Raw genomic sequence first — 22,379 nt, 5'->3', positions numbered from 1 at the left:
GAGTTAAATATTCTTATTTTGGCAGTGTAACAGCCATTTTCTCTCTCCTTTTTTCCCCAAAGCACCCAGGGCTCAGTTTACAGTCATATTTTGTAGTAATTTATATTGACATAATTAACTGGTTCTATATACTAACTAATAAAGGTGCATTAGAAAAAAAAAATCTAGTCAATTGCCTAATCAGGTTTGCCTAAAAGCACATGCCTTAGTTCAATAAATAACATATATGGTTACAAATTTTAAAAAAAACTTTGATAAAACTTTATAAGTTGTCATCTTCAAATAAGAATATCAGTGTTCCTGGAGTAAATTTTAAAAAATACATTTATCTTAAATTCTGTATAAGAGCCTTAAAGGTATTTCATAATATCAACAAGCAGAAAAAGTACTGACCCCTTCCATTGCTAATAGGCAATGGTAGCAGTGCAGACTGCAAAACTTTGCCCAGACACAGAACATGTTTTTCATTATCCTTGCTTATGTTCAATTTTTAGTATAGGTAACTGATTCACAAAAAGTAAATATTAACTGCTCTGGGACAAACTCAGATTTCATCCATCTATGCTAGCTACACCCATCTAACCATCTACTAAGAAAGTTTTGATACAGTTTATCCCCTGGGTAGTTAAGGATGATATGAGAGGGGCAAAATAACAATGACTCAGTATTTGGTCACACAGCAAAGTACAGGAGTACTTCGCACCTCTGCCAGTCAAGTCCTATAATTATTTATGTACTTTGCCATAAAAATGTTATAAGGGGTATAAAAGTTTGAGTACTAGCAGACATAATCAGAAGATTCTACCATACAACACAGATCTTATTGTCAGAGAGATTACAGATCGTAGCTGCTAAAACTCTTAATGATGAATCTGATGAGACACATGTAGTGGCCTAGATATAAAATGTATTTAGGTAAAAGATCAACCAGTAATGACATACGATTAATGTATAATTTATGGAAAAAATTCTAAATCAAAATTAGATTTATTTTCATTACGTTGATATTTCAAAAAAAATGTTTCAAGTTATTCCTGTTTAAAAGAGAAAATACAACAAAATTATGAACACAAGATACCAAAAGTAAACAAAGGTTTTAGAAACATAATTTAAATTATTGCTCTCAATACTGAGCGACTCACAATGAAGAGATAATATAGTTTCTACAATGATGGTGTCAAACCATTTGACAGGTCCAAACTCAGATTATACCTAAGGCAAAGAGAAGTCTGTATGATTGCCAAAGGACCTTGATAAATGCAAATACAAGTAGATTTCCTCTCTTAGGACAAAGAACTCATCAATTTACTATTCTTCACCAAAGGTCCTAAAAAAATTCACATTGGTTAGTATAATGCCTTCTTCTTCTGAAAAGTTGGACTTAATACAATAATGGCTTTTACATCACTTAGACCAACTGAAGCAAAGCCAAATATTGGCTTGGAATGTCACATACATAGTTAAGTAGAAAACTAAAACACTTAGGAGATATAACAGTATGTTTTTGTAAACATATAATACTAAAAAAAGTATAAGAACTGAAAAATACATTGATTATGAAATGGTATAAGTAAAACAGACACACTAAGGCCTTTAGGGGGCAGGAGAAGACTATAAATAACCGAACATGTTAAACTACCATGATATAGAGCCTTCCTCAGATAGATGACAGATAGATATAGATATATAGTAAAGAGATAGCTAAAGAAAATATGCTGTTTATTTTCATGCAGAATCAAATAGCTTTAATTACTGGATAAATAGTACAACAGTATTTTTAGTACAAATAAAAGTAATAGGAAATTCATACAAATCTTTGTGTATTATAAGCTAGTCATCACTTTTCCTTTGTTTTTCCTTTTAAAACGCAAATCAGTTTTGAACACTTTGATATAAAATTTATATTATTCAGTTCAGATATAAGAAGAATATCACTGAGTTGGGGGGTGGAAAAAAGGGTTCTAAAAGCAGAGATCAGATAAGAACTCAGCAGAAAAAGCAGTAGATGAATATTAAGCTCAAGTTACTTCCATCACATACCCTCTGCACAACAGTTATTATCATTTGGAAGTCCTCCTACTTAACTTATTAACTGACTACAAAATGTGAATGAAGAAAAGACATTATTCTAGGATGTCTTTTTTGTAGTCTATAAAGAAATGACTCATTAAAAAAAAGAATAATCGTTAGCAGTTATATATAGGAAATGAAGCAAGAATGAAAAACCGAAGTACTCACAATTGAACATTTACATCCATTTATTAATAAGCTTTCAGAAATGGCTGGTTAACAGACATTACCCACTTTAAGTAAAAGAATTAATAGTAAAAACCAACACACTCAATTCAAAATATACTCTCGTAACAAAGGTAAAAAGGCTTAATAATACTATAAATAAATATGTTTTATGAAAAGGCTTTTAGCCTCAGTAAATAAAAGGTGCTTACATTCTAGCAGACTTTTCATCTTTACTTTTTCATTAAAATGTAATAAAGGCATCTTTCCTTATAGAGCTTAAAATATAAAATACTTTCTACCTCTGAGGGATTCGTCAAAAAACTGGATAATTTATCATAACCCGTTTAGCATAAATGCACTCACCCCCATGCTGGAGTAGCAGCTTGCCAATTTCTACATGTCCGTTTGACAGTGCATCATGCAAAGGAGTCACCCCGTCCACTTGAGTGAGCAGATCTACCTCTGGACAACGTTGCAAAATTTCCTGGACACATACTGTGTTGCCATAGTTACAGGCTTCATGCAAAGGCGTCCAGCCAGCATTGTCTAAATTAGAAATCAAGGCAAATTTTAAAACAGCAAAAGTAGGACTTTTGGTAGTGAAGTATTGATATTCTACTTCCCTTATCAGTGTGACTTTCTAAGTGCCTCATATACAAATAGAATGCTTTGATAAAAATGCCTAGGGTATAATCATATTTCTAATTGTAAAAAATAAATTAAAAACTATTTTAAAATATTGATGTTGGGATCTGATCAAAATATAGATGTCAAAAAATGGTTGTGCACTATTATACATCAATATGTGATGAATTTCTTGGTTTTGCTACTAGCAATACTTTAAAGATGTTAGGTAAATATACTTAAATGATTTTTCTTAATGTTGAAATTAAGCTATTTAACATCACAAATATTAAGACATTGAATTAGACAACAAAGATTTAGAACTTACCTTTAACATTGATGTCTATTCCTGGCATAGAGAGAAGAAGAATCAATTTCTCCACTTGGTTATTTATGCAAGCCCTATGGAGGGCTGTTTCTCCTGCCATAAAAAATTAATAGATTATTCCAGAGAAGACAAGATATCAAGTAAAGAAAATAATCAAAGGGCATGAACTAGGAGATCTGGCCCCATGCCAGAAAATTATTTATTGAGTTTTCCTTTTGACTGGTTTAAACATCTCTCACATTAAAAAAAGAGGGGGGAGGGAACCCCACCAATCCATAGAGCCTCTCTGTTCTATCAGCAATTCAGCAATGAAATTCTACTAAAGGTTTAATATAGGCATTGTCTCCCCCTAGTTCAAGGTTTGAAGTTTCAATCCTGCTATAAAACCCTCAAATGATCAGAGAACACCAAATATACTGGGTTTTGCAGCAATAAAAGTTGAAAGTGCAATTGCCCTCTCTTAAATTTATTCATGAACCTACGTTAAATGTATGGCTCTTTTTTATACAGCATTTATAGCTTAATTCAAATGAATGTTTCTGGCTAAGCATGAGTGCCTCTACACACTCAAGTGTAATTCAGAACTTCAAATCCATTAACAGATGGTTTGCTGCTTCTCAATAGGCTGTCTGGCTTGGCTACAGCAGCACGGAGAAGGAGAAATGGGGGAATCTTAATATAAACACACACACACGCACACGCACATGCACACACACGAAAAAAATCCCTAGTACCATTTAAAGCTGAACAAGAATGACAAATAGAATGGCAAAGTCTTTTCTAGGAGGGGTGCAGTTAGTGCCTGCTTCCTAAAACTGAACACATCCTTCTCTGCTGTAGGCAAGATTAATAAGATATAAGTGATAATTTGATGTAAGGGGAATTTAAAAAAACATAATAACTGCTTTGAAAACAAATGAAATACATATTGAATCAAACTCTTTTTTGCTATAAAATACTAAGTAGCACATTTTTCCAGTGTTTAGTTTTACAGATTATCTCTGTAACTTCTACCAAAACATTTCTTTAACAAGCATTGAAAAGCTTTCGAAGTTTTTCTCTACTATTTCTCAATTCTCTTCCTCCCTCCAATTCCTTCTGCTGTTCAGCTTAAAGCCATTCATATTCATTTTACTTTCTGACACAATAAACAAAGAAAAAGGAAACTGTTTTGTGAAGTTAATATCTGAGTTCACATTTAATACATTTTTCATATTTTGAGCCAAACGGGCAGTTATTTTGAATTTGTGATATGCTATTATGAACTCATCTCATGTTGAAAGATGATGAAAGCTTGGTGCCATAATGATAATATTTGTATTAAAAACACGATATAGCTCATAAACAAGAGACTTAGCAATTTACTTTGGCCAGATACAGACTCTTGGAATTAATTTATAATTTTGAGTTAAGGGGTACCTAAGTAAAAGAAGTGCCGGAGTGAATTATTACAACGCTATTCTTGTTACTCCATCCCTTTAGGTACTTAGGTTCCAGTATAGTTAGAACCAAAAGCCAAGCACATTTCATAGTCTGGGCTCAATGCCTGGAAGAAAAGAGTCCATATGCTTAACACAGCTATGTAACATAGCCTACTTCTCATTCTTTGTTCACAAAACGTCTAGGACTGAAAGAGATGAAGACTGAATTATACTTTCAAATCACAAGACACTGATCCTAAGCAGCACAGGTTGAGGTGGAATAGAAAAGTAAGGCAGGCAAGTCTGGAATGAGCTCAACATGAGCTACACAGTGTTTAATATCTGAAAAGGCAGGTGGAGAAAAGAAGGGAGGAAAACTCTATTACACCAGGTATTAAACACTTTTTTTTTTTTTTGTATAAATAGCTGTTCACAAAAATAATATGCTCTCCAGGAAGGTATTTCCTGGACCTAGTCCAATATTTAAGTTCAAGCATTCATCAGGGCCAGTGTGTAAAACTTGCAAATACTGACTATAACCACGAAAAGTTCCTAGCATAAATTAATTTAGATATTTGGAATACCTTTTAAATTAGTCTTGTGAAATTTTATCTTTGTAACTAAAGAGGGGCAATTCTCCTTGGAACACGACAATTCTCCTTCTGACTTCTTTTTCAATCTTTTTAATGATGAGGAACATTTACCAAGATTCAGCTCTCTGAAAAGAAAGTAAGACATAATGAAAGCTTGTTTTTCACCAAGGCACAGAAGCACAAATTATATGGTGAGTTAAAAAAAAAAAAATCTAGCCTTCTTTTAACTTAAACACCCTTATTCATTCAAATCTTTACTGCTTTCTATTTTTATATTTATTTCAACTGTACAGAAACAAATTTTATGCATTAATTTTCATTTTATTACCCTTGCACCCCCCAACAGCCCACCGAAAAGTTTATGAATATTGAATGTCCAGTAAAGCAGATGAGACCAAGTAAACCATATTTGGCAGAGAGACTAAAGCAAACTGCTAAGATCAAAATGCAGGCCCCTACTCCCTATTCTTATGTTCATATTCTAATCCTATCCTCTTCTTCCTAAAAAGATTTCAGGTTTTCTGAATTTTATATAGCATACTTTTAGAGGAGGTTTCTCATTTGGGGAAAGCTACTGTAACAACTCAGAGTATCTCACATGGCAATGCATTCTGAAATCCCATCTATGTTATATACAAGTAGTACTTTAAATCACAAGGCAAAAATTGTGTGGAACAGTAATTTGATGAAGAGTTTTATTTCTTTTGAAAAAGACTTAATAGAAAGAAAGTGTGTACCTTGGATTAAAGAAAGTGAAAATGTTGATCATGTGCATTTATAGGTATAAAACTGAGTTTTCTGCTATCAGTATAATTCAGACAACATCTCAGATAAAGATACAGTTCAAGAAATGCCTAAGAAGAAGAGCTGTACTCGAAAACAAAGCATAGCTGGTATATAAGCATCACTTACGGTAACTCTGGCAGCCCTTCAACTTGTTTCTGTTTAGCACCATTCAGTATAATTAAAGCCCTCTGAGATTCAAAGCAAGGCCGCTGTCCTATTTTCTTTGGTATCTGCATCTTTCCAGTCCCATGCACACCAGTTTTCCCCAAAGCTGGCAAATAGGAATATACCTGTTGCAAAATAATATTATATTGCTTTCTCAACTACAAAAACCTGGAAACAGTAAAAATAAATTACTTGATTCATTTCACCATTAAATTTAGTTATATTTTCTTGGTTTCATCACTATGGTTGCCACCCTATCTCATATGAACATGCTAAAATATTAAGAAAGCTGCTAGTTCCATGTCATTAAGTCAATATGACATACACAAGAAAAATGCCTTCTTCAAAATAATTATTTTTTTGAATTGAAATTTAACACTCATTTAGGAAAGTTCTTTTGATGAGTCTTACGCCCAACTTGTTATAATTAGCCTATTTTTAGTATTTATGGTTTAAGTACAACTGGTATTTTGTCATTTCCATTTTGGTAATGTCTTCCTTCAACAGAAAAGAAGTCTGGAATAAACGGAATGAGGAGCGCAAAAGTCACTGAAGACAAGGATTGTTGCAAACAGTATTTGTCCAATCTGACCAATTATTAACAAGCATATTTCTCATTTGTTGAAGAAACTGCTGGAGATATTAGATATCAATAATAGCTAAAGATAGCCAAGATAAAACTGGAAAACCTTGGATCAAATCAAGTTTATATGTGTATATACATAGGATAACTGGAATAACCTTTGGCATCATTTGCAAATTTTGCTTTTTAAATATCATTAAATAATATGTAGAATGTTTCTGGATCAAGGTCTTTCCAAAATAATAATCTTACGTACTGTGGCAAGTGATACAAAGATTCTTGTATAATTTTTCTGTTACCAATTCTTAATTACTCTCAAGTAATTAAAATTTCTATTCACTAATTATTCCATTTTGAGGAATAAAACCACCTGCTTTTATATATGTTTGAAAGATTTATGATTCATATGCTCTGTCCAATTATTAGAATAACTAAGAATATTTAAAAATTGAATTTATAAACTTACTTCTTAAATTAAAAGAACTAAAATAGAGTGGTGCTTACCATTTTCTGAAGAGAGAGTGGCTCAGAAGAAATACTAATGGCACTCTGTAAGCACAACTTTTTAAAGACTGCCTCTGCAACAAACATTTGAAGCCAGGAGGAGGAAAAGGAACAAATAAAAATCTCTAATTCCTGTGAAGAAAAGTCTGTAGGAAACAAGAGAAGTAAATATAGTTATTGCTACACCTTATAAAATTTCTTTCTATAGACTATTTCCTTCATGGACTTTACTCATTGAAATGATGATTCCTATACCAGTAAGATTCACCCACATAATTTTAAACCACAAAAAATAGATAATATTCCTATTCCTTGCCCTTCAAGAGAAATTTTTACGGTGCATGTTCTCACATTTGAAACAATCATTACTTTTTATTATTTTAAATAAAAGGCTTGAAATTTTATATATATGTATATATACACACATGAATGGATAGATGATATATGAATAGATAGACAGACATGGACTTTTATCACTATACTTTCCAATTAATGTTAAAGATCTCTTCCCACAATAGGGCTGTGTCTTTGGAAAACTGGTACTCGGTTTTTAAATGGGCACACATGTATTTAATTTGCACTGATTAGTCTTGAGCTGATAGGAAGACATTTTTCCCCGACAACATCCATGAATCCTATCACTGCAGAGAAGGAGGAAAGGTAAAGAAGAGGGATAAGGTAAGACAAGAGAATGCATAAGAATTTCCTTAGAAGTCTGCACCCACTGTACTATACCAAGTGGGGGAGAGGAGTACAATTTTAAATGACAAAACAAACAAACAACAAAAACACCAAGAGTCAGTCTCAAATCTCTTCATTCTAAAATCCTCAAGTTCTCCAATAATATGGAAATACATAAATATATACATGAATTGAAAGTGATAAAGGACTGAAGTGACTATTTCCCTTGTAAATTTAATGTTATGAATTCTCTATTAATACTCTCTGCTTAAGTAACAGAATGGATAATACACTGGAATGGTAAAGAGTAATCAATCAATAGGATACTAAAAAAGCTAAATTTAAGCAAAACAGGATGAAAAAAGTTGATATACAATAAGGCAGATTAAAATTAACTGCAAATAATGGAAGAATAAAGAATTAGAAAAAGTCAATAAAATTAGCAAAATAACATAACAGGTCAAAATACATTTTAAAAATTGGACAGAATAATAAACCTAATAGCAATATAAAGCTTAAAAATTGAAGTCTCTACTCAGGAGCTGAGTTCCCTTGGCTGAGCAGACTTCACAGACACCCAGTGAAATCCTGTCCTTCTCAGATGCCTTCCCAAAAGGCTAGGGCCTCTGGTGTCCTTGCAGTCCTTGCCTGACTTTCAATGAGGGAAGGAGAGTTGGGGTGGGATGAGGGTGGGGTGTGGAGAAGAACAACAGTTTAAGGAGGAATTTTGCCCCTGGGAACATTTGGCAATTTGTGGTTGTCACAACTGGGGAGAGAAATATACTGGCAACCTAGTAGGCAAAGGCCAGGCATGCTACCAACTGTCCTACAATTCACAGTTCACAGGGCAGCCCCTCACAATAAAGAATTATCTGGCCCCAAACATAAACAGTGGCCAGGCTAAGAAAGAAACTGCCTGGACTAAAGAGATCTGAGGTTCTTGCTTGTGGCAGACTGCCATATGGGCAAATGGCTCCAGTCAGATGTTAAATAGATCCACCTAGCCCCACACAGACATATGGTTGCTGAATTCAAACAATCCTGTCCAAATACGGCCTCAGAGATATAATTTATAAGAATTGGAAACAAGAAAGAAGTTATTTACAACTTTTTGTTACAACTGACTACTTACAACCTACTAGGCTGCTAGTATTATCTGAAACTATGCAAGCAATAAACTGAAGGATGAGCAGCAAAAGATCTTTTCAATATTAAATCTCTAGTTATACACATTAAAAAAAAGCATATCTATTATCACAGCCTTTACTACAACCAACTGATCTTATGTATCAACTCTAAGCAGAGGCAAAAGCAAAGCAGAAATAACCTGTACTGTACAGTTCAAAAGCAACAATCCCACAGTGGAACTTCTAAATGGAGTTATTCATCTAGAAATAACATTTGATAGCTTTAAAGATATAGCAAATACAAACTATAATGGATCCACATATGACCAGGTAACACACACTTGAAGGGAATGATCAATAAGAGATGAACAAGAGAACTTAAGAAACTTAACCCCTGATTGACATGTACGCACTGTCTATTTAAAATGGATAACCAAGAAGGACCTAGTGCATAGCACAGGGAACTATGCTCAATATTATGTAACAACCTAAATGGGAAAAGAATTTGAAAAAGAATAGATACATGTACATGTAAAACTGAATCACTCTGCTGTACACCTGAAACTAATACAACATTGTTACTCAACTAGACTCCAACATAAAATAAAAAGTTAAACCAAAAAAAGAAAAGAAAGAAAGAAACTTAACCCCTGGACTTTAAGACCTTCAATGGCAGGATCATTTTTATTGCCCTCACAGCTAGTAGGTTAGTAGCTTGCACAGAATAAACATTTAGTACTTAATAGATAAATTAATGAATGACTGGCAGATAGCAATAACTGGAGAGCCAAGCCAGGATGATCGTTAAAAAAGTTACTTAGGGGCTTCCCTGGTGGCACAGTGGTTGAGAGTCCGCCTGCCAATGCAGGGGACACGGGTTTGTGCCCTGGTCCGGGAGGATCCCGCATTCCGCGGAGCGGCTGGGCCCGTGAGCCATGGCCGCTGAGCCTGCGCGTCCGGAGCCGGTGCTCCACAACGGGAGAGGCTACGGCAGTGAGAGGCCCGCGTACCGCAAAAAAAAAAAAAAAAAAAAAAGTTACTTAGATCATGCCACTCCCTTTTAAAAATGGTTTCTAACCCCTAAAAAGGGCTTAGAAGTTCCTACTCAAGCTCCTCTACTACTTTTTTGGCTTTACTGTGCCCACTCTTCTCCTTGCTGCTTGTCATCAGCCAGGCATCAAAAGATTTCAAACAGGCCCAACTCTTTCCTATCTCCGAGTTTTAGTAAATGTTGTGTCTTCTGAATGGAATACATTTCCCCTGACTCTGCCAAACTCCTACTTATCCTTCAGGTTTTGCTCTCCATGACCACTCTACATAAAATAAGCTCATCCACCTCAACACCTAGTTTTTCTTATTTGGAGCACTTAGCATTTTAAAATGATGTATTTACATTAACTTAATTACCGTCTGCGTCTCCCACGGAAAGCTCCAAAAAAGGCAAGGATCATATTTTGTTTCCCTGTTCCACTGTATATGAAGTGTTTAGCTCAATGCCTGGGAGAATGCCAATAAAAATTTGTTGAGCAAATGAAGGCAACAGAAACATTTTGATTGAGATGATTAGTCAAATTATAAAAATGTATATTTTTGGAAAAGGTCTGAAGCATGGAGAGGGATTAAAATAGAGAGTAAAAAAAAAAAAAAGCCAATAAAGGTTTAGAAAAACTCTCAGGAAAAGATAATGACGTAGCCTGAGAAAGGCAAAGGAAGCTTTAAAAGTTCTCTAAAGATGTGAAAAATATTATAGTAAATTCTGATGACATGTTTTCTTCCCAGTGAAAACAGGAGAAGAAATAAACTGAAGTTAAGGATTGACAAACTATGTCTTGCTGCCTATTTTTATGAATAAAGTTTTACTGGAACACAGCCATGTTGATTTATGTACTGTGTATCACTGCTTTCTTAGTACAGAGTTGAGTGGTTGGGACAGAGATGGTAGAGCTGAAAAGCCAAAAATATTTACTATCTTGTATTTTATCAAAAAGAGTTTGTCGGGCTTCCCTGGTGGCGCAGTGGTTGAGAGTCCGCCTGCCGATGCAGGGGACATGGGTTCGTGCCCCGGTTCGGGAAGATCCCACATGCCGCGGAGCGGCTGGGCCCGTGAGCCATGGCCGCTGAGCCTGCGCATCCGGAGCCTGTGCTCCGCAACGGGAGAGGCCACAACAGTGAGAGGCCCGCATACCGAAGAAAAAAAAAAAAAAAAAAAAAAAAAAGAGTTTGTCAACCCTAGTTTAAGCCAATACATAAGGAATTTCAATTAGGCACAAAAAACAAATTTCAGATCTTGATGCTAAAATATAGAAAGGGATATAAGGAAACTCTTTCTGTTTAAAGTGTTTAGAAACAAGAGAGAATGGCATCTATGTGGGACTGCTGGACATGAGATCTGATGGAAACAAGAAAGAATTTTACTTATCTACTGAAATACCTTCTGCCATAATTTTCTACAAAACAATTAACAACTAACAACAATTTTACTAAACTAAAATTAATTCAATAGATCTGAATCTGAGTAGTATCATAATATGTATTTTATACTTTTGGACTAGAAAAAAACCAAAACATCGTTTGTCATAAATGAGAAAGATGGACCAGTATCTTCAGCTGGAAGCTATATAACAGCCAAATTATAACATCTTTACTAATGACTTAGGAAAAGCAAATAATAGTTTAACTGCGCTGAAGAATAATGCAAAGACATGGTCAAACAAACAAACATACAAACTACGGAGTATCTACAGAGAAAAAGAAATGGTTCTCCATCAAAAGAGCAAAATATTGACCAAAAGGACATTATTAGAACACCTGGTTCACTTGTAGGGATGAGTGTATTATTCTACAAGCTCTGTATTATACAGTTTAACTTTGCATATTAGCTGTAGAAAAGCTACTGCTCTCTTAAGAATAAACTTCTATCTCTTGACAAAGGCTAAAAATTAAGATGTACTAACAAAAATTTAGGAAGATTATTAATTTGAACCATTTTTAGATATGTATGTTAAATTTTTTAAACTGCCTATCTATGGCTTAATTGGAAGCCTAAGAAACCAATTGTGTGGTGCCTTGAGACGAGAAAGGAAAGGCTTAAACACACATTTCAAATGGGGATATAGTTTAAATCTCTTGTAGTTTTAAATATTAGTGATCAAACATATTAAGAGCAAAGTAATCACTCAGTCTGTTGACAGGATTACAATGGTAACATTAAAGTCAATTTTAGCTTAAGTCAGTCACAGGCTCAAATTTGTTGAGTTTAAACTTGTCTTGTGAAAACTGGGAGTAACAGTGGATAACAATGCCTTGCTTTAAAGTGAAGGGACATTCGATTATGAGTAAAGAAAGCATTAAAGCTGATGTATAACATGTAGTAGAACCTTGTTAACACAAGGCTCATTATTTCATGCATTTGGCTAAGATAAGTTATATTTCCCTAGAGGTAACCAATATACACTGGAAACAACACATGTAAATACACTGATAAGTCTGTAAAGGCACTGCTAATTCTATCCTGGGGTCCCCAAACTCAAAGAAGTTTCATTATGGAATGAAAACAGGGAATCCTTTTAGCCGAATGTTTAGTTCTCATGCTAGCAAATAATGCCAGAATTCTGTTTCTAAAATGGAAAAAAAGAAAAAAAAAAAAAAAAGATCTAGTAGGAATGGTGGGAAAGAAATGATAAGAAAGGGTTCTGAAGGAAGATTGAATTTGAGCTAAGAAATGTTAAAAAGTCACACAACAAAGGACAGCTACTTCACAAAAGGAACAGTAATCACCCCTCAGCTCAATGAAAAAGAAAGAGGAAAAAAAGAAGATAAAATGCTTTAGATAAAAATCTTCTAACTTCAGTAGTATAAAAAGAGACCTCTCTTTGCAGAGGGCATCATCGAATAAATCCTGAACCCAGTTAGAGCCTGGATTTCTATTCTAGAATCTCTTTTCAAAGTATTAAAGTGATTGACAGCATATTCAAGAACTTTTTCTTTTATATAAAACCAAGATGCAATGAAACACACGTGTAACAAAACAGAATACTTACTTAGCAGTCTAAAATATTTTTAAGTATATAAAATCATCTTTTATATTTGAGAGGCACAAAAGTTCACTTACTTTAAAATATGTTCATTTTAGGAATTTAGAAAGGAAGAAAAGAAGGGAGGGAAGAAGGAAATGATTCATAGGGCCCTAAACTGGCTTTGAAGTGTAAGAATGTACATGAATGTAATAATAACTTTGTATGTGGACAGATGGTTACTAGACTTATGGTGGTGATCATTTCCTAATATATGCAAATGTCAAATCATATAGTACACCTGAAACATAATATTGTACATCAACTATATTAAAAAAAAAGAATGTACACATAAAATCTTATAGAAGCCTGGAGACCCAAAAGAGTTAGGTAGAACCTTTCATAAGGTAAGCATGTGAAGATGAGTTCTGTCATCATACTGCTTAAATAATATTCCTATTACTTTAGAGAAAACTTTAAAATTAGATAATGCGGGGAGGAGGAAGGGTGAGAAAATTATACATATGTATTACTTTTATTTGCTTCATCCATACTAATTTGTTAGATTGCCAGACTGAATGGAAAAGAAATAGGGCAGCTTTTTGTTATAATAAGAAAAATTACGCAGCAACAGGTACGTGGGGAAAATGTTTTAACCAGTGATATAGCCCAAGTTAATCCAAGTGGCTTTATAACATAGTAAGTATTCTGATCCAAAGATTTTCATTTTTTAATACTGTTAAGTATTTATGCAGGAAGAGACCTGGAAACTGTTCATATGGCGCAGACAACATTACAGACAGATAATGCTTTCTAGGTTAACAATTAGAAGTATTAAAGGTACTGAAAATAGTTTCTACCATGTGAGATTCTAAAACACCAAACATTAAAAAGCAAATCTCTCTTCAATGAAAAGAGAATAAACTGATTTTAAATTTGTCTAAATATTTACTTTCACAGAATGGCTTAATTTTAATTTTTTGTTGTAGGATTAAGGAAAACATTAATAACATTATATATAAATATATAATAATTTATTTCCATGTACTATTTTCCATGCTATAATATTAAATTTTTATGAAAGCATCAAAATACTATTTTTGAATAATAAATGATGTGTGTGGGGAAGAAGGCTCATGTAACATAGACACTTACCATCACATGAAAGGGAAACGTAACTTCCTAAGTCATCAGACATGTGTCGCATCACGTTTCTACCCATCTTAAGACCAAGGACAATCCAATAATCTATTGCTGCTCCAAGAATTCCAGTCAATAAGTAAGCTAGTTCATGTTTGAAGACCTAACATTGAGATCGGAAAAATATTACTAAAACATACTGAAATGTATTATTTCTATTATTTTGAATACTTGTTGAGGCAAAACATAGCTATTTAAAAAAACAGGGTATGCTAATGCCAAAAGGTATCTTAAGAAACCTAGCAAACTAATTCCCTGTTTCCATCTCCTTCCTTCCCTCCTTCCTCCCGATCTATATCTACATCTAAATCTGTATCTGTATGACAAAACAGTTAATAAAACAAATTTTCCAGGACTTAGCTTGTAACAAACTTTTAAGACAACTTTATCCAATGGTGTCAAGTGCTTTAGTCAGGCAATAATTCCATTAAAACAATGAGGAAGTACTTGGCTTCTGTGGATTTCTGGTAACAAGAATATATGACTATAAAAAAAGAGATTTAGCCACCCCTACTGTTTACGTATAAAATTAAGCTTTACATTTCCCTAAATGGCATTCGCCAGAAAAAGACTTGAAAAACACAATGCATACAAGCTGTAACAAGCAAGATTGTACTTTGTTGTAAAAAAATAAAAAAATCGGCTCATCAAATTTTAATTATTAAATTATATCATATACCATTATCTAACTTAGAGGTATATATATGTTTTAAAAGTATACATGTTCTTTTATATCATTTCTATATTAACGTTATTAAACTACTGTAGGAAATACAGCAAGGCACACAAACCTTGCTTACAATAAGCATGCTTCACACTGTGTTTAAAAATATCTTTCTAATCCATAAACTATGAAGATGAAGAGGTGTGAAAATAATATTTTTAAACACCTTTGATTTAAACATAAACACTTTTCCACAATGACATTAAAACTAGTTGAAATTCCTGTATTTTTGGTATTTGTTGTCTAGGCGTGTTGGAGGCGTGAAAAAAAATTACTAAATTAACAGTTGGGGAGAAGCCATGTGAAAGGGTTTTAATAAATGTTATGATATCCAAATAGATAACTGCTATGTTCTGCCCCATACTATACCTGATATGAGATTACTGACAGAGAAATCTCCAGCACTTTGAACCCTCAGTGACTATAGGATTTATTTCTCCTGCCCTCAGCAGACAAGGTTCTTATAGGTATGTACAGCATTTCATTAAGGCGTCATTCCTAGCGCAAGAAGCTATTAAATGATTTCAGAACTGAAGTGCTGTTTTTGGGTTGTTGCACAAACAAGGACAAATGGTCAAGCAGCACATACATCAGGCCCGCTGAAACAGTGTTTATTGAGGGAAAACCCACAGAGACAGGATCCTCAGCAGGTGCCTAGGTCCCCTTTTGCCCTACCATACTGTTGGGTAGCACATGGTATTCTGGCAAGGCTGGATATCAGAATGTGGGAGAGAGACTCTGAAGAACAGGACGAAGGGGATTTTAAGCTGCATGATTAGGGAAGCACTGCCCTTCTGATATGATCAGGGGCCAAGATATGGAACCCTGACCACAGTCTGATCCTGTCAGGTCAGGATTCATGAGTGGGCGTCAGCAGGACCCCTCCTCTGGCCTTGATCAGAGGGCTGAGTTTAAGCCTTGCAGTTGTAGTTTTGTGACATGGGAAGTGAGCAGCAGGACTGGCCATATCAGCAGGCTGGGGAAGTACCCTCACCTCCCTTGGACCCTGACAGGTGTCAAGCCTTGCAGCCGACCAGAAATAACTCCTTTAAGTATGGGTCTTAGACAGTCTTCAATGAACTTTGCAGGAAGCCAACTCCATTCTTTGCAAAGCCAAAATGTAGATGATCACGCTGAGAGATTTTACTTCTCATTTACCAAGAGAACATAAAACAGGACAATGAAAATCTGTTTAAACTAGCAAATGATCATGTCAATATCCATGCCACAGAATGTTCCTTCCAACATAATGTATATCTGAATGTCAGCAATGACACTTCTCAGGGAGAAAGCAGGAGACTATTACATTTTGATTTCTCAAAGTATTCCCCCATCTCAATCAGGGTTACTTCAGCTCTCTGGTCCTAAGACTCTGGATAGGGAAGATGAGGTTAGTACATAGAGCTAAGCCTCATATAAACTACAATCCAGCACTCTATCAAGTAAAAATAACATAAAACCAACCAGGTAAGAGTTTCCCTCTTTCCTGATGCAAATATATGTACACGTGTACCTGACACCACAAATGAGTATCAATATTGCTTACTATTCAATTCACCTTGAAATTATTGTTATTAAGCAGTTAGAGATACGTACGTCTTACAGTACCTGCAAGGAAAGACTGTAGTTCCTTTACCATGGTAAGAAAAAGTTTGCCAAAGTTATTCTACCTGTGTGTCATTGGCTAAACATACCTACCACATACTACATATACATCATAGAAAATTTTTATATAAAAAGATACTTTCAAATCAGGTTCTTGGATCCTTTTACACTACTTTCTTAACTATGACACTCACTATAACCATAGGAACAAGACACTGTGCTATGGACTGTACTCACTGTAACTTAACAATGCTACTATTTCTAGCACCGTGGATATATATGCTTTGGAAATGGATTAGTGGGAAAATGGCCAAAAAAAAACCATCAAAAAAGAAAAGGTTTCTTGAAATACCAAAATGTTTGCTAAAGCTGGAAGAACAGAACATAAATACCTTAAGAATTAACAAAGAAATGAAAGATAGATATGATTCGCACATACGACATATATTTTACCTTACATCTCCCCTCTAATAGGTAAAGGCTATTAGGAGACATTCTGTCAATACAGTTCTCTATTATTTATCAGGACTAGTAATCCTCAGTTTATAAACTTGGCAATCTTCCAAAAATTGACCAGTATATATGCAGAACAAACTTGATTCTTCGCCTCTGACTCCCAGGTTAGGGCTTTCCACAATATCCCACAGCAACAGATGACAAACTGCTCCTCTAGTACCTCTGGCAGAAAGATGCAAACATAATGTACATACTGTGCCTCTTCCTATTTTAAACAGTGACGATGTGAAGTAAGAGAAAGTATGTTGCAGTGGAGACTTGGCTACTAGTCAAGGTTTTGCCCTAAGAAGCTGTGATACCTTGAATAAGTTACTTACACTCTTTAGCCTCAATTTCCTTATCTTTAAACAGAAACTAGCTTCCATTTCTACCAATAATTGTAGGGTTATGGTTAAACAGCATTTAAGGACATCCACAAAGAAAAGCAGAACTAACCACCAAGCTTAGTAAAATGTGTACCTCCTCCATAACCTTGACACATCCCACCTCTGCTCTTTGCCAAGGAAAGCCCAAAGCCTTCTCAGATTATGACAATGAAATTCATTGCCACTGTGTCACTCTGCAATACATTCTGATTGACATTATGACAAAACAATATTAGCATAAACTGAGGACTTCTGTTTAGCTAATGACTTAAATTGAATGCTTCAACTAAGCAAATCAAGATACAAATGCTTTACAGTACAGAAAATGATGTCTGTGAACATGCATGGAATTCTTGAAATTGGAAACTGCCAAAAAGATTTAATTAAGTACAATAATGAATTCTAACACATAAAGTACCACAATAAAAAAACAGCTTATATGAATTTAAGCAATTCAAATGTTAAATAAAATATTAATTTGCAAAGTTTAAAACCAGTTCTCGTATTACAACTGATGCTACAATTTATTGTACATTGCTTCACAAGTATGTTATATTTATTTATAAATCTGAACAAAAATCTTCAAGTTAAATATGTATGAATTTGTTACTATTTACATTGGTATTTCCTAAGTAGATTCTTACCTGTGGTAGTCCTTTGGTGATTTAGTAAAACTGTGAAAACATCAGTTTTATTATTGTTTTCAATTATAAAAGAGCAATTTCATTTATATAATCAAATGGATAAAAAAGAAATGCTCCTTAACGAGGAAATATTTTCTATCCTTAATGATTCTATTGTCTAAACAGTAGAAAAAAGGCAGATGATAATCAGATTTTATCAGTTTTAGCTTAGACATCTAGTTACACCCAGAAACAATCCTCCCTTTTTAATGCCAATTAAAAAAAAAAAAAAAAGCCCTGAAAAGAATGTTTTCTTTAAAGAATGCCTCACACACTCCCTAAATAGAATTTTTGAAAATCAGTAAGGGGTTCTGTTTCTAATAATGGAGGCCTAGGTAATTCAGATAAACCATCTTATAGAAGAAAACTTAAAATGTTGAATAAAATATGTAAAACATCTTCAGTAAAGTTAAGAGGAATTGCTCAGCCAAGATCTAGGAGAAGGTAAAAACCAAGTGAGGCATTCAAAGCTAGCTGACTTTGCCCTAAGGACATTTGCTGACCCCAGAGAAAGAGCTGATACACAGAAGTGTGGTTTTTGGAGCCTAGGGGAAAAAGGAGTATAAAAGTCATAGCCCGAGGCCTAATGCCCAATACGCTGACACCCTGCAGGGCTTCAGTCTCAAAGCAAGCATGAATCAGAAGCAAAACAACATGTATCTGTGGCCCTATACTTTACTTTCACTATCCAGGAACCCTTGAACCAGACAACAAAAATTTTCGCTAGAGGAAGATATTCTGTGTCTTTGCCACAAACTATTTCTACAAATAATTTTTCAAATGCAATTTACGGCACACAGTCAAGCATAACTAGCTTGCAAGAGAATATAAGACATGAAAGAAGGAAACAGCAGAAACAACAAATACAAACTGACTCACAAAAACGTCGAATACGGAATAATCAGACGTATACTGTAAAATAACTATTATCGCCATGTTCAAAGACAAAAGAAAACCTTGAAAACTTCGTAGGGAACCAGAAACCATAAAAATATATCATAGTAATTTGGAAGGAAAAAGTCTAAAACTGGGAAAAATACTAAAAATAAAAAATGCAATAGCCATGTTTATCATATTAGATACAGCTGAAAAGAGACTAGTGAACTAGAAATTGGATGAAAACACTATCCAGAATACTCCGAGTATAGAAAAAAATGGAAAATATAGATGAGAGGGTAAAATACACAGAGGATACAAAGAGGAGGTGCGACATAAGTTCCTTTGGAATTTAAAAAGTAGAGGAGCGAAAAAGGATCAGAGGAAATAAACTAGAAGAGAAACTATCTAAGAATTTTCCTTAAGCTAGAAGAGACTTCATGGCTATTTAACACCAGAGGTCTCCACTCCATCTACTATGTTTTCTATCCCCAAAGAAAATATTACCTAGCTAGCAATTATGATGATACATCAGTCATGAATAACAAGAAGGCATCACTGTATATAAAGCAGACACTGTTTAAAAAAAAAAAAAAAAAGAATAAATTCCCAAGGTAGAGTCAGAGGAGTTGATTAAAACATTTAAGCTTGACCTAATAGGTGATAGAGAAAAATGTAGAATGACAGAGAAAACACATTTTGGCCTCTAATCTTATATGAGGTCAAAAAGAAAAGTTGAGTTAATTTCAGAAAGCGGAAATCATATAGGGCTCATTTTTAACTATAATTTACTATTAGATATTAATAACAAAAGCATAGACAAACAAAATCTACTGACAACTAAAAGCCATCCATTTAGAAGTTTTAAAACACTTTTAAAATACTTCTTGGATCAAAGGGGAATTTGTAATTGACAATAAAAAACACTTTGAAATAAACAATAAGAGCACCCGAGATTAAAGTATCAAAACTTGCAGAATTAATCTCAAGTTCCACTCAAAAGGCAATTTATATTAAGTGTACATATTAGAAATAAAGACTAAATAGAAAAAAGATTCAAATATTCAAGACAGAAGAGAAAGTAAAAGAAAGGAATTTTAAAAAATGAGCAGAAATTAATGATATAATATAAAAATGTAAACAATAAAGTCCCCAAAAGCTCATTTTGAAAAGAAAGGTGACTAACACTTATTATGAACCTAAAATGTGGAGCACTATGTTGCTATGCACTTTACATATTTTCTGCATTTAATTTTCCCAGTTACCCTTCTTATAGATAATATACTAAAATCACTGCATGCTGACTTTCTAACAAGCAAAACCTACTTATGAAGAAATGGTTCAGGAAATAACTCTTAACATCCAGAAAGGTGTTTTAAAAAACAAGTAGAACTTTTTATTAGTAGTACACCAAAAAGTTGTATGGATTCACTCAATTTGTATAATCACAAGTTCCTTAAAAATTGAAATGTACAAAAATAAAAAAATCTAGAGTGATAACAACTATAGATTTCTTAGCAGTTAATGGTCAAGTAACTGTCCAAATGTGGATGTAGCACTACAGCCAAGTGTGAGATGACGAAACCAGCCTCCAAGAATCTTTCACCTTAAAATTAGATAAACGAAGTAGAAAACGATGTATTTGGGCGCACGTTAATTTGTCTCAAGTAATTCAAAGAATAAAGGGAAGAAAAAAGACGCATACTTCAAAGAAGTACTTTTTTCCATAGGCCAATATTCATTTGTAAATTAATCCTACTTACATCATTAGACTTGCATTTTTCCTTGTGAGAATATATAGTCCAATCCAAAAGCATATTTACTGGTTTGGTTAAAAGCCCAGAGGTCTCGCTTCCTGACCAAAAGATTTCAAGAAGAACTGCCTTTCCTGTTATTTTCAGACTCTGAGAATCTGACCACTCATACAACCTAATAAAAATATGAATGAAAAGTATATCTTTATGCCAATTTGACTACTACAGTTATTAGGCATAATATCTGCTAATTTGAACATTATGGTTATTAGGCATAATATTTTGTCGTAAAACAAAAAAATTCTAGCAATTTCTGAATACAGAAAAGTCTATTAATATATAAAGATTATAATATCTAGTTATATAAAGGACAAAATTTTTTAAATGGCTTCATTTCAACATAATCATCAACAAGTACACACTAATGCAACTGCAGGCTTTAGAACATATGCAGAACTTAGATATTATAGATTCAGTATTAAAACCTGGTATAGCTTTTTACTTAAGCAATTACTAAAGAATACAAAAATATACAAATTCTGAAAAATAAAAACAGTCTTAACTATCCAAATGTGTAAGTTAGTGAAAAATAAAAATGTGAAGTAAGGAAACATGAAAAAAGCATACAAACCTTTACAGCTACTGAAGGACTGAATCTAGACATATGTTTTTAAAATAAATCTATATACTTGAAACTAGAAAACAAGGTTTTTTTTTAGAAATATGTAGATAAATAATTAGAAAAATGGTACATAAGACAATATATAGAAAAAATGTTTTTTGGTGATTAGAACTTACTTTTGACTCAGATGTCGGACTTCACTTTCAACTAAATTAAAGAAAAATTTGAGCAGTGTCAGGTGGAGCACCTTAGAGCCAATAATATTTTCTGAAATTTGATGACAGAAACTTTCACTGAAAAGGCAAGACCTGGAAAACATGAACCCAACATCTATATAACATGCAACAACTCATTGAGTAATTTGTGAGCAAAGTATTTCTTTTTCAGAAAATCATTGGAATTTTAATAAAGCTTGCTCCAACAAAATATAAAGCGACTTCAACAAAATTTTATTAATAATATATTTTCTTCCTTTAAAAATTAAACCCTGTCAAATACCCCATGACAGTTAATTTTCTAATAATAGAGATCTAATTTCTCTATTTTTCAATGACTGCTAATGTTTAACAACCATCTGGTACTCTCCCCTTGTATTCTTTATTTCACTGAAAAAGAAAAAAAACTATGAATTTCATTAAACCATTTTGATTCAGATGACCAGTTACACTTTCAATTTATAATACTCTCTATAATCCTCCTCTTACTCAAAATTATTTCCTTTTTCATTATTTAGTAAAATGAAGGTCATTTAGAGCTATTTTTTTTTAGAGCTTTAAAAATTCAGGATTTATTTTCTTTCCATCTTCTGCAGCAGTCCTATCCAACAGAACTTTCCATGATGATGGATATGTTCTACTGAACACCTGAAATGTGGCTTGTGCAAAACTGAGGTGTTGAATTTTTAATTATTTAATCTTAATTAAATTTAAATAAAGTCACATGTGGCTAGTGGCTATGGGGTTGGACAGCAC

At 33.7% G+C, this 22,379-nt stretch overlaps 1 protein-coding gene across 1 annotated transcript in view; it reads right to left on the bottom strand.

Annotated features, from left to right (window-relative positions):
• Positions 1-22,379, bottom strand: part of SLF1 (SMC5-SMC6 complex localization factor 1) — a 65,929-nt gene that overhangs the window by 964 nt on the left and 42,586 nt on the right. The window contains exons 13-20 of the mRNA XM_081231560.1: positions 21,585-21,716; positions 20,796-20,961; positions 14,219-14,366; positions 7,243-7,388; positions 6,117-6,280; positions 5,196-5,329; positions 3,191-3,283; positions 2,602-2,784 (exon numbers count right to left, since the gene is read on the bottom strand). Of these exons, the coding sequence (XP_081087686.1) occupies positions 2,602-2,784; positions 3,191-3,283; positions 5,196-5,329; positions 6,117-6,280; positions 7,243-7,388; positions 14,219-14,366; positions 20,796-20,961; positions 21,585-21,716 (1,166 nt within the window). The remainder of the gene's footprint in view (positions 1-2,601; positions 2,785-3,190; positions 3,284-5,195; positions 5,330-6,116; positions 6,281-7,242; positions 7,389-14,218; positions 14,367-20,795; positions 20,962-21,584; positions 21,717-22,379) is intronic.

This window comes from Mesoplodon bidens (genome assembly GCF_964165515.1).
Source record: "Mesoplodon bidens genome assembly, chromosome: 4".
In the NCBI taxonomy this organism is placed as follows: domain Eukaryota; kingdom Metazoa; phylum Chordata; class Mammalia; order Artiodactyla; family Ziphiidae; genus Mesoplodon; species Mesoplodon bidens.
Note: the sequence above shows the minus strand (reverse complement) of the source record. Positions and strands in the feature narration are given on the sequence as shown.